At 41.0% G+C, this 12,983-nt stretch overlaps 2 protein-coding genes across 2 annotated transcripts in view; both read left to right on the forward strand.

The window, feature by feature from the left end:
* Positions 1–1,054: 1,054 nt before the first annotated feature.
* Positions 1,055–7,740, forward strand: msantd2 (Myb/SANT DNA binding domain containing 2). Its single transcript, XM_023410153.2, has 4 exons — positions 1,055–1,502; positions 3,708–3,963; positions 4,055–4,118; positions 4,914–7,740. Exons 1-4 carry the CDS (start codon positions 1,071–1,073, stop codon positions 5,833–5,835), a joined length of 1,674 nt encoding a protein of 557 aa, XP_023265921.1. The 5' UTR covers positions 1,055–1,070; the 3' UTR covers positions 5,836–7,740.
* Positions 7,741–11,245: 3,505 nt separating this feature from the next.
* The window catches only part of esama (endothelial cell adhesion molecule a), a 60,815-nt gene continuing 59,077 nt past the window's right edge, over positions 11,246–12,983 (forward strand). Inside the window, exon 1 of the mRNA XM_023410161.2 lies at positions 11,246–11,682. Within this exon, the coding sequence (XP_023265929.1) occupies positions 11,616–11,682 (67 nt within the window). The 5' untranslated portion in view covers positions 11,246–11,615. The remainder of the gene's footprint in view (positions 11,683–12,983) is intronic.

Here is a 12,983-nt window from a genome sequence, read left to right on the forward strand (position 1 = left end):
CAAGCTATAATAAACTGTGCAAAAGTTTAAAAATAAACTACACTGTGCGTGTGTTCATGGTGAAGGAATGTCACCCAGTACAACAGTGTGGTTCATTAATGTGATCAACGATGGAGCTCTATGGTACAGAGGAATAAGATATATCAGACTTTAAGATACACACACTTATGGAGGATACTTTCAGTTCTGGTTTTGACTTTATGGGGGGGGATTTGTTGACAATAAGAAATAAGAGAAAAATACAGAATATCACCATTCATTTCAATCAGAGCATGAGCCACACTTTCTTAACATCTAAATGCAAATCCAATCATACTCTCTTCCTGACAGCAGACACGACAACTAATTGACAGCTGCAGTTTTGACATGTAACGGTTTGACTGACCAGTGTTTCCTGTCTTTGACCTTTCTTGGACAGCCAGTGTGTAAACCTCATCCAAAAAGGATCTTACTGTCGCTTTGGCCAGGTCATGACCCAGATGACCACAAACACACACACCGCCAACCACTAGACAGACGGTGGAGCAGGCTGGAATTACTTGTAGACCCTGAGGGAGGCCAATCAAACACTGTCACAGAAAAGATGAAGTAAACAATGACACAACCGATCAATCGGGCCATCAAATGACCAATTATACCCTCAAAATCCAATAAAAGGTCTCATTCACTGACCAGTGATGACTATGTCCTGTTGGACTCTTCACCCTTGGTGCAGTAATGGGGAACAACAGAGGGATTCTGAAGTGATTCATTTTGTGTATTGTGATAGTTTAACTAATTTAAAACTACACATTCTGATTATTTTGCTGCATTAAAGTGTGAGAGCAACCTGAATAGTATGAGGTAGTCTAGGGAGACACATACACACACATGTACATCGTCTTATTCCCATATTCTTCTAAATAACTCGGTAGAAAGGCGTTTGTTTGTTTGTTTGTTTACTTTAGATCTAACTCTTCCGGGATCCACCTTTATACCTCTCCTTGGATCCACGCCGTATTTTTCTCCACGCTTTCTAACGTAAAGCCCAACGTCACGTTCCCTCCCCTCCCCTTAGCAACAGAGGCAACATGGCGGCGTCCAGTAACGCGGAGCATTCTCCAGAGATATCGACGCCGTTAAAGATACCGAAAACCGAGGTGCCATCCCCCGAGTCGGAGGATTTGAGTGACAGTAATCAATACCACTCCAATCCCTCGACACCTAACCGTTTCTCGCCTTTGAACGTGGGCTCAGGGACCGCGGGCCGGACGGCGGCCTCATCCTCCTCCAACAGCTTCACGGCTTGCCGGGGGATGTCATGGACCCCGTCGGAGACAAACGCTCTAATCGCGGTCTGGGGCAACGAGAGGCTGACGGAGGCGAGGATGCAGCAGCTCGAGGTCGCGGGCACTGTGTTCTCCGGTAAGGCCCCCGGTCCTGCCATGTACGAGCGGGTGTCCAGAGCCTTGTCGGAGCTGGGATACGAGAGGACCCCCTCCCAGTGCAGGGAGAGGATGAAGGTAAATAAGGTTATGAGGACATAACAATGGCTGGAAGGCTGCATGTTCATCTTCCATCATCAGGACCTCTACCTGTGGCTCTGAGACTAAGCGGGAGTTACTGTCATGCGTTGCATTGCAGGTTATAGACGGAGGTTCGGCAAAATAAACCCAGTCACATTTTCTTATCCTCACTAGCTGACCTGACATACAGCTAAAACACATTGATAACCCATCATACAAAAATCAAGTCTCCCTGTCTCCACTCTAATTATCCACTTTATACCAGCCTGACATGTGTTTTCAGTACCCATAATACTAAATACTGGCTGGGTATTGTAATAAATACTTTGGATAAAATAGTTTGTTTTTTATATTTTTCAATTGCTGATCACTGGGTCTAGGATTGTAAAATGATTTTTATTCACAACCACATTGTTCATTCCAACACCAAGAAATTGTTGTCTGTATGAGGGTGGAATCAACCCTGAACTCAAGCTTTGATTGATTGATTCATTCATTCAGTCATTCATTCACCCACCTATGTGAGTGTAACAGACATATTAGTACATGTAATACATGTATATTTAGAAAGGCCAGCAATAGATTGTGTCAATACTCCATATTCATGACAGTACCATGAATTTGAAACCATTGCATTAGATTTAAACATTCACCATCAGTATGTTTGAAATGCCAAAATTTGAATTCCAACAGATGAGAAATAACAATTTACATGTCCTGCAAATGTCGTTACATAATCAGATTTCACATATTATACTGCACACACAGTGCTTCATTCTCCAGTGAAAAAGAATGTATCAGTCTGACTTCGCATCTCAGAAATATGCTTTTCTACTTCTTCCTTCAGTTCTTCAATTGGATGTTTGAGCTTCACTGTGCAGCATCTGTGCAGAGTTAGACACTAGAGGGCTGTTTTCACATTCATCTTTGCATTGATTCTGGATTTTTCAATAACGGGGAGGGAGTAGGTAGGAGTAGTAGTTAGTCAGACATATTAAAAAATTAAAGAGATGATCATCGACTTTGAGAAAGATGAGGGATGGAAACTGTGTCTTGAAATCACAGGAGGAAACCTGTGTAAAATGTGAGAGTTTAGATTTCTTTCAAGCCTTAGACAGGAAGCAATGTTCACAAAATTGTAACGTGGGCTCATCAGAGATGATACTTTTTGTGGAACCTCAGGGAGTTTTCAAGGAAATATAAGGTCCAGTGTTACACATCTGTTGCAGACTGTATGCAAACTTTCACTGTCACAATTTGGGTTGATAGTCTGACCACTATGAAATCAAATGCATTAGACAGAATAGAAAATAGAAAATTGTCAGCCACTTCCTCCCGTCCCTCTCTTTAATTTATAGAGTTTGCCTTCACCAAAAGCCTCTGATTGTGGTTAGAGATGGTTCTCACCCAGCTGCTCCTCTCTTTGAGGACATGCCCTCTGGGAGGAGGTTCAGACATCCCTGTTTTATATTTGAGCACTTTCCCTGAGGCCATAGACTCTTGAATAGTAAACTGGCACTTTGAGGTTTTTTTAGTTTATGTTTGGTTTTGTAATTATTTCTGGCATTTTGCATGTTTTTCAATATGTTTAGGTTTATTTGACTTCTGAATTGTAAACCACTGGTACTTTAAAGTGCATTGTTTATTAGCTTATTTGTGGGATTTTAATATGTTGTTGTGTATCTGATTTTTTTCAGTATGTTGCGTTGAATGAGCTCACCAAGTAATTCCTAGTAATGTTTGTTGTCTGTTTTCTGAGCCACTCTCCTTTATTACACATGTAATAAATTTGAACTTTGCTTTGTCTTTGCAATGTTTCAGACAACAAAAGGAAAATGTAAAACTATGCTGAGTCAATGTTTAATGCTAGCTAATCACAAAAAGCACTGTCAGTATTTTCAATATTTATATATTTATGTATTTATTGTGCAGCACATACAGCACAGCAGTGATACTAACATTACAACACTGTTAAGTACTGAATGTGGATCTGTGACATCTCAGCCTAATAAAGTCAGTCTCAGGGCTGATTGACTTCCTGTAAGTAACCAGTTTACATAGTTATGAAAACATGAAGTGATATCTCTCTTCTTTAGGACCCTTTTTCTGCAAAGTTACTGGAGCAACAGCTTAGTAATAATGTTTGTTTACACACTGTGTGACCGGCCTAAAATCATCAAGTTCTCCTCCCCTCACATACAGACTCTCCGGCGCTGCTACAGCCGTGTGAAGGAGCACGGGATCGGCAAAAGGAAGAGCAGCTACACTATAGAGCAGCTGGAGAAGGTGTTTGGTCAGGGAGGCTGGGACTCCCAGAGCTGTGCCCCTGTGTTGATCAACAGCAGTGGACTGTATCAGGAGATGGAGTCTGATGGCAGCACCCTGGAAGACTTCTCCCAGGAGGACTGGTGCAACCAGGTGCTGGACTCAGCTTTCCAGGAGGGAGACATGGAGACTGGTGAGTTCGTCAGCAAGCGGCGGTCAGATCGCAGTAAATGAAACATGCATGGTGCGTTTGAACTCATATTTGTGTGTGTTTTTCCCTTCAGAAGAAATCCAGGTGCCTAAAAACAGAGCTCTACAGATTCAAGCAGAGCTGTCTGAACAAACCCAGTAAGTCACCAAGAACAAAGGCTGACTTCACTTAGTCTTTGTGAAATGAACATGTTTGTTATAAAGCTTTGTGTTGTAAGTTGACTTAGCCTCATCATTACAAATTACTGTTGGATAAAACCAACACTATAATTTGTTTGACGTTACTCTGAATGGGATGTGACACTTGGCTTTTCCCTTTTCACTTTCATTTTGATAGAGATAAACTGATCAGAGGTTAAAATGATTTTAGTCCATAAATGTACGGTGGAACAAAGGTCATCTTAGCCATTTTATTAGAAAATGGGTTTGAGTTTGGTGATTGTCAGATCTGTGCAGTGCGGTTTGCCAGAGCGTCTTTCTTGATACAACCACTGGGAGTCGCCAAAGCCATAATTTTTAAAACCTCACTTGCCAGGGCTTCAAGGAATCTCCATGTTTCGCCTTGTTGTTGTTTTATTTTTTAAAATTTACTTTAGCCCCCTTAAACTGTGTCAAAACAAGATACATAAAATCATATACTGAGTGACCATTTAATTATGAGTTTACCACATTTAGAGATAATAATGTATAAATAATTTTTGAAGCTCTTATTTGTCTAAAACTGAGCTCTTCTAACCATCTGGGAGCTGGCCAGACAAAAATGAAAACCAATAAATGGGGCAGAGTTAACAGAAATATTTGAATGGTTCCCAAATCCAGGCTCATAAGGAGCTGCCCATTTTGTCTGGCAGGCCACTGCTTGTATAAAACTTTAAAAAATGGAGAATACGTTGTATTACTTTGTCCTTGTTATGTTTCTTGGGCTCTCTGCAGAAAAAGGGACATGATGCAGACTGTGATGCGCATCCTTGAGTCAGTGGAGCTGAAATGGGAGCACTTCCAAACGTGGACTGAGTTCTCACGGCTGCACCTCTCCAACAAACTGGCCATCTTTGGCGTGGGTTACAACACGCGTTGGCGTGAGGACGTGCGTTACCACTACGCTGAAATCAGCTCACAGGTGCCGCTGGGCAAGAGGCTCCGCGAGTACTTCAACCCAGAGAAGCCAGAGGGCCGCATCATCATGACCAAAGTTCAAAAGATGAACTGGAAGAATGTCTACTACAAGTTCCTGGACATTACCATTAGCGAGGCCCGCTGCCTGGAGCTGCACATGGAGGTGGACTGGATCCCTGTGTCCCAATCCAGGGCAGCAGGCTGCAGCAAAGGCACATCCCACTACCTCCTTCCTGGGGACATCCCCAAGGCGTATGGACTCTACGCTGTTGGCTATGAGGCCATGTTGTCCTCTAACTACACCGCTCAGACCTCTCCCCAGGGTGACAGTGAAGACCATAGCTTACCTCAGTGCGAGACCGAAAACGGGGCTGAAAGTCAGGCTGATGGAGAAGGATCAGGGCAGGGTGACAGGACTGGAGCTAAAGTCACTTACTGCTACTTAGGCATAGCTGAGGATAGGACCATACAGCAGTGTCTATTCCAGCACTTTCAGGGTTCTGGCAAACACTACATCCACAGTGAACCCTCCGCTGTGACCCATTTCCTGCAGGAGAACTGCCGCGGTGGTGTCACAGGTCAGGATGGCGAGTGGGGTGAAGACTCGGCTCAACGTTTTGCCATTTACATAAAATTCATTGAGGTGGAGCTGGACTTCCTCTCAGCAGGGTCCCTGGTGGAGTGCCTCGAAACTGCTGTGGGTTACTCCTTGAAATACAACAACAAAGAAGCATCATAACAACACACTACAACAGTGTTACTCATTTGTATTCACTAAATATAATTAACAAGTGTTACAGCCAGAAAGGCAACATGAAAGGCGACCAATTCTGTTACAAAGCATGGATGTGTGCAAGAGTCTGGCATATTTTTGCAGTCTTTTCATCTTTTCAACACACTTTTCCTTAGATCCTTATATAAAAAAGAATGACTGTGCACAATATGTCAAATATATTGTGTAGAAACATGGGAACAGTAGCTTAACTATTGCAGAATTGCAACATCCAAGAAGTATGTACTTATTATTTTAGGCTAATGTGCACTACAAAGGTTTCTGCTGCTTGTTTAGTGTAGATAAATATTGCCTCATCAGGGAGTGTGGGGTTGGCAAGGTGACTATTGCAGTATGCATCTGTCTACCTCAGTAGGATGTAGCAAACAAGGCAGCGAGGGGACCATCGTGTGTATTTATTCTTAAACTGCCTTTACTTTGACTGTTGAGGTCTGGACCTGAATTCGCAAAGCGTCTAAGAGTAACAGTGATTTATGTCTTGTGTTTTGCACGTGTAACTGGACTGCAGCTAGAGATGCCTCTATGCAAACTAGAGACAAAAAGCAAATAATCAGTAATGGCCAGCGTGGATAGCTGTTTATCCAGCAGTGTGAATACTCCGATGCACTCTGTGACCCGACCGGCACGGTAGCGCTTTGTGCCAGCTGGGTGTGGTTTTCACTCCACATATCAGCTCAGCACGTGAAACAACACGTCGCTTTTACCCATCCAGTGACGATGGCGCTCTGCAGCAAGTAAACACAGACTAATGAAAACATTTTTCACACAGCTTGTTATGGCTGAATCCAAATGTCTTTGCAACAGTTAGAATCTATGAAAAGATTAAATTAAAGTCACAGCAGCTGCTGCTATTTGATTATCAGCTGCTGCCTGCACTCATATTTAAATGTTTACCGCTCTTGCACTTATGTTAAAAAACGCAGTGTGACCACATGGAGCATGTGTGTGCTTAGCTCTCTTACTAATCCTGTTGCATGATCTTTTATAGCTCTAATGCACATTACTATGATTGATTATGTTGGTTAGGATTCAGAGTTTTGCTCCTGCACAAGCAAAATCTATTGCACATAACACTGAAATATGACTTTGCTAAATACTCTGAAATATCACCAGGTCAGTAAAGTCATTATTAATCTACTTCTTATGTGTTTCTGGTGTCACACTATCAGCCAAAATGAGAATCACTGACAATACACTGGAGAGCCAATGGTAATGTATTTGTGGCCAGCGCTTTGGAGCATCTCTAGCTGCAGTTGTGGGGTTGTGTGTATCAGTGTATTGCTGTTGCAGCCTTGCAGATACTGGTATTTCAAATGCATCAGTCTCGCAGATGACACATAATCAGCAGGTATTTGTGATAATCTGCTTGCATGCAGGTATAAACCAGGCCTATGAGCACTGATCTATGACTTCTAGTCAGGTCAAGACTATAAGCTGCAGAGGTTAACTCACTTTTGACCAATAATCAAACTGAATTCTTTATGAACATGATTCCTAAGGTTATGTGCAATGTGCCAGGAAAGACTGTGTAGAGAAAAATCAAACAAATGGAGAACTCCATATTGAGTCTGTGTATATGAAATCTACCTTATATATATATCTAAAATATATATTTAAGAATATCAATGTTCTTTAGCATTCCGGCTTTTGCAAAACTTGCAATGTTCATTTGTTTGGGTATACAGTATATAAAGATAAATATGATATTTTCTATTTTATTGGTTGACACAATGTCTTGTATGTGATTGTTTTGAAGTCACCGTCTTGTATGTTTACATGTTTGAAAAAACAATAAATGGGGCACTCACTGTCATTTGCCACACGGTGGAAATGGGTTTGTGAGTATTTGTATGTGTTTGTGCAGTCGGAGCCGTACTGATAACGCTGTCAGATTTCTCATATGCCTTTAGAGCATCAGAAATAGCTACAGATGAGCGATGTCCGGTCATGTCCACAGTAATGCAATGTATGTAAGTATGTACAGTGGGGTCCAAAAGTCTGAGACCACTTTCCCAATCAGGTCAATGGGTAGGGGCTGCGAGATGCCAACAAGTTTCCCCTCAATGTTCGAATGGGTAGGAATAATGTTTACCAAAACCAGTCAAGGAAAAAACGTGTTTTATAACCAAATACCTGCAAAACCTTTGCTAAGTGGAGTGTGGCAAATCTTAGCATGCTATCACTCTTGAAAGTGAACACTGCGATCATTACACCTGGTAACCAATGATGTGACTGCAGTGGCTGAATGAGTATGGATTAAGATCTGAAGGGTGCCATTCACCCATGTGGACAGGAGATGGCCACAGAGAGCCACTGTGGAAAATCCCGTCATGGTAGTGTAGGTACTGTAATTTGTCATCATTGAGAAATAAAATCAAAGACAGTTAAGAAAGGCGTTAATATGTGATGAAATAAAACGGTCCTTGAGAGAGGCAGAGTCACAGCTGACGATGGCTGTGATGCATGTGTGAGACGATGCTATTGACATTTAGAAAACGAAACATCTGGGAACTTTTTCTCACTCACTTCATTCAAAAACAGTGTAATCAGAATTGAACTTGAAAAAAAAAGTGACATTATTAGAATTAAACCCAATCAGTTACTTATAATTTATAAACAGACTGTATTAACTATCCCTGTACTGTATTCTGCCCTTTGTTAGTAAATAATTAATGTTACATTTTCCATTCACTATTTTATTTACATTGTAGGTGCAAAGTATTTCTGACTTAGTGACGGGGATTACTCATACATAATGGAAATAAATATTTCATTGTTCCCTGCTGTTTTATATTTGATGTTTGCTTTTGTTCACAATGAATGTGTAATAGGCTTTCATTCATGCAAGAAACAACAGGAATTCTTTGGAAAATGTAGATGTTATTCATCCACATTAGTGTTTTGTCATCAAAGCATTAGATCAGATCTGCAGAAAATAGTCAATGAGATTTTGTATTTGTTTTTCCTGTTGATGTGTGGAAGTGAACCCTTTAGATATGAATCCGTGAACAGTTTCGAGCTGTGAACATAAATCCTGATTGGAAATATGAAAACATGACCTGAAGCCAGATGTAGGTGTATGTACGGTGAGTCCGGAAGACAGAACACAGGTCTCTACATTATCTAGGACAGTGATGATAACCACTCTGATACTTTTACACGGGTTTATGTAGAGTTCACACATCTACCCTACAGATTATAATCTGAGATAATCTGATCACAAAAAAGAGTGGATTCTTTCATTGTGGTATATATATTGCTTTTTTTCATTAGTTTAATTCTTTTATGTGCTCAAAGCAGTAACTCACTTCCTCGACCCAACATCTCTACATGACCAGTCTTACCACTCTACAGTCTTAATGCACACAGCCTCACTGCATATTTATGGTTACTTGAATTGCACTTGAGACCTTGGTGATATCTTCGCTCTGGCTGTGCTATTCTTCTTCAGAATGGGATTTAACACAGTGAACAAGCTCCAAAACGTATCATAATAAAAATGGGCGGACTGGGCTGTAATCCCTTTTAGAAATATTAAACTATTACCAAGCTTTGTAGTGAATGTCCATGCTCACAGTGTGCTCTATGCAATGTGTGTGTTTATCTGTGTGGATATATAGAATACACAGACAGATCTGCTGTATGATATCTGGAGATACATCTTGGCAGGAGTGATGAACTGATGTTTGTACAATATATATGAAACAGCCTGTCCGTCTATTGCATATTGGCTGTATAGTATTTATGGTATCTATTCTTTTAATTATAGTATCAGAGATGGCAGCAGTAATAATATTTTTTTTTCCTTATTATATGATGTATTATAATCATTTCATTTTTGATGGTTGGGGGCATGGGTTTGATCTGGGGGATGGATGAGGGGAGTACACCTACAGTATATGATGTATATTATTTGCTTCTTGGCACTTTTCCATTGAATTTTCTCTTTTCATTTGAGAGAAAATAACTAAAGGCAAAAAAGATTAGAAAACAACAAATCCTTAAATAGATAATTGAGTGTTGTGAGCAATGTATTTGACCTCCAGGTGTCAGGTTTGCTCACCATTCGACCACACTTCATTTTGTTTATTTGGATTATAGCAGTCTGGTCCAGAATCCACTATTAGCCTCAGTGCCCTGCTCAAATTATTTTTGCACCAAAATAAAAACAGGCTTGTTTTGACAGCTTTTCCCTGAATGCTGTAGATTTCATCTGGAGGCCCAGATGCAATTTACAACAACACAACAAAATCTCATCCCCAGAAGGTTTGGACCCTGCTTCTTTGGATTTAATCACAGGCATAACCCTTGTTCACCTCTCATAATTGAGCAGTCCTCCTGCATTAGTCTCACCCTTGTTGCTGAGGCAACTGGGCAACCTTAGAAAATGAAATAAAGGGGTCTGACCACATCAGAGAGCACAGGTCGGTCCATATTTTTACATCAAGGGGTGAGCTCACCTTGGGAATTCGTGTCAAGCTGAGTCCAGTCTCTTTCTCTCCTCTCAGACCCATACCTTTTCACACATGATGGAGCAGGAGCTAAAGACTGGGGGAAAGGCTGGAGCTTTAGCTGTGTGGGTTTGAAAATAGGCCTATTGTGAATCCTTTCATTTTTGTTTTTTGTCTGGGTTGCACCACGTCATTGGTGACACATTTCAGCCACTAACCCTAACTCACACTTGAGGAAATTATCTTATAATTAATCATTTTATTTCCTATAGTAGAATTTTTGACAAAATAAAAGCTTGACTGAGACCATCATAATGCAATTTATCACATCCACTTTTTTCACAAAGCATTGTGATCATTCTTTTATTTGTCTCACTCCTATTATGTTTTTCTTTTAATTTATTTTTCGATTTTAATATTCAGCAGCATCATCAGAATCTGCCATTTTATGTGTTTTTGTGTTTTTGTATTAATGTGTAGAACAGTAGTTTAGCCCGCACCTTAGGGCTCAAGACAAATTTCACAGTCTGACAATGAAGTGAAATAAAGCAAAATATAGTGGTATATCCGCAATTGCACATGAAAAATCGTTTATGCACCTGCACATAATCAGCGAACAGGTGTACTTGTGTCGTTCTATAATAAACACGTAGAGAAATCCCGGATGTCAGTTAACGCTGCTTTCAAAATAAATGCGGGACCTCATGCAAAACATTCACCAAAACCGCATTCGTACACAGTGGGTTTTATTTTGAAGCTCACTACCGGAACTCTTCAATAATGTTGAGGCAAACTTTATGCCAGCTCGCTCGCTGAGGGCGACGCTGCTCTCTCTCTCCCCTCTGTCTCTCTCTAGGTCTCTCTCCCCGCTCTCTCTCTCTCTCTCTCTCTCTCAGGAAAGGACACTGCATGATAAGTTGCGGGCTTGTACTCGCTGCCGTGTCGATAAGGAGGGAATTGCAGATGCAGCCGAGTGTTAAAAGGAGAAGAAGAGTCGTGGAGGATCCTCGGTGTTGGAAGTGGTGATCCAGCTTACGCTCCACTTTATTACCATCTCAACGCAAAGTCAGGAAAGAGGGCTCCTGCGGCCGCGGGATCATACGGCATCCACATTTCCTCACCTGAAAGTGTTCCCCACCTTCCCCACCAAGGTCTCCGCCGGAGGACTGAAGGAAAAACCACTTGACAGACTTGAAGAGGTTTGCCCGAGGCGAAACACAGCTCACATATAAAGCTGGGTGAAGGACACTGCCACATTGAGAAGTGGAAACAACCATGGAGGTCTATACTACTTCGAGGAAACTTACTTTGCTCTCATTCACCTTTCTGTGGGGGTTCTCAGGTCAGTGAAGAGCTCATTTTCACACATTTCCTGATTTATTCATAAGTATGTGTTCATGCTTTCTCTGTATTCATATAGCCTAGTACACTTCACAAAGCCTGCCTTTATATTTCAGATATTTTTTTAAAATAATGCAAATATTGGACCTAGAATTGTTTTTTATTAATATTATTATTTATTTATTTTTTAAGTATCATTTTAAAAATATCTCCTCACATTCCTCTCTTCCTTTATGAAATGTGTTACTCAGATGAGTAATCCAGACATTAGTCATAATCATAACCCAATAACTAAAGAGGAAATGACAGGAGAGGTCTGTTTCTGGGGGTTCTCTCCTGTATGTGTGCCAGAGGATGAAGGGATGGATTTAAAGCTGAAACACCTGTTTGTTTTTCACAGGATTTGAAACAAGTGTGTTACACATGATTATGTCTTCCAGGGAAGAATAATCCCTTTATAGCTGCTGCAACATTGGCTCAGCCATCACTCTCTCTAGCAATGTATTAAACTCCTACTTTCACTGATAGCTGTACTGTACATGCAGCCTACTTTTCCCCTGCCATCTCTTTGATTTTGAAATTGGGGCACGGTGCAGCTGCACAAGGATTTAGCGAATGTTTTAAGAAATGATAAGTTGTAAATGATTTATTCAGGTAAAAATTTGAACAGCGTTATCCAGAAGGGAGCATCATTTACATTTGACAAGAAAATATTAAGAGGAAAAAAAAGGCAGTCAAATAGTTGTTTTCTTGAGACAGGTTTTGTATGGCCTCTTTCCAAGAGGCAGAAAGCTGAGGTAATTCAGTCTCCATCAGACTGACTGCAAAACTGGAGGTCATATAAAGGTGCATACTTCTGACTTCATCCTCCTTAAACAGCAACAAGGGATTAATATATGTTCATATTCATCTCGTTATGAATTTTGAATCCTCATCGTTCCTCTTGTCCCAGCTCAACTCTCAGTTTCAACAGAAACTAGTTTACATTTTTGCTCATCAGAGTCTAAGATTCAGATTTAACTTGAGTTCTCTCACGAACCATCCTGCTCTCATATGGAAGAAAAAAAAAAAAAACAGGAAATATCCATTTAAGTTAGAGGACTCCATCTGCTTCAGGTGAGTGCGTATTAGTTCCAGGAGACAGGCTGGTGGCATTTGGTCTGTGAGACATGAAAGCAAGCAGGAGCTTCACGTTTTGCCTGAATCTGCTCTTGGTTGCCCATGTGTGCTCGCTTTTCAGCATTGTTGCCAAAACAATCACATGCGCTGACACAGGCAGTCTCAGGCTGGCCTGTTCCCCCC

This window comes from Seriola lalandi, unplaced genomic scaffold, assembly GCF_002814215.2.
Source record: "Seriola lalandi dorsalis isolate HSWRI2012SDOR001 ecotype SW California unplaced genomic scaffold, Sedor1 jcf7180002054415, whole genome shotgun sequence".
NCBI lineage: Eukaryota > Metazoa > Chordata > Actinopteri > Carangiformes > Carangidae > Seriola > Seriola lalandi.

What these genes read in the sequence shown, in the direction of transcription:
- msantd2 (XM_023410153.2), top strand. Translation starts at nt 1,071, where the DNA reads ATGGCGGCGTCCAGTAACGCGGAGCATTCTCCAGAGATATCGACGCCG. An exon ending in GGAGGGAGACATGGAGACTG is followed by an intron (nt 3,964 to 4,054) that starts GTGAGTTCGTCA and finishes TTTTCCCTTCAG; the next exon opens with AAGAAATCCAGGTGCCTAAA. An exon ending in GAGCTGTCTGAACAAACCCA is followed by an intron (nt 4,119 to 4,913) that starts GTAAGTCACCAA and finishes GGCTCTCTGCAG; the next exon opens with AAAAAGGGACATGATGCAGA.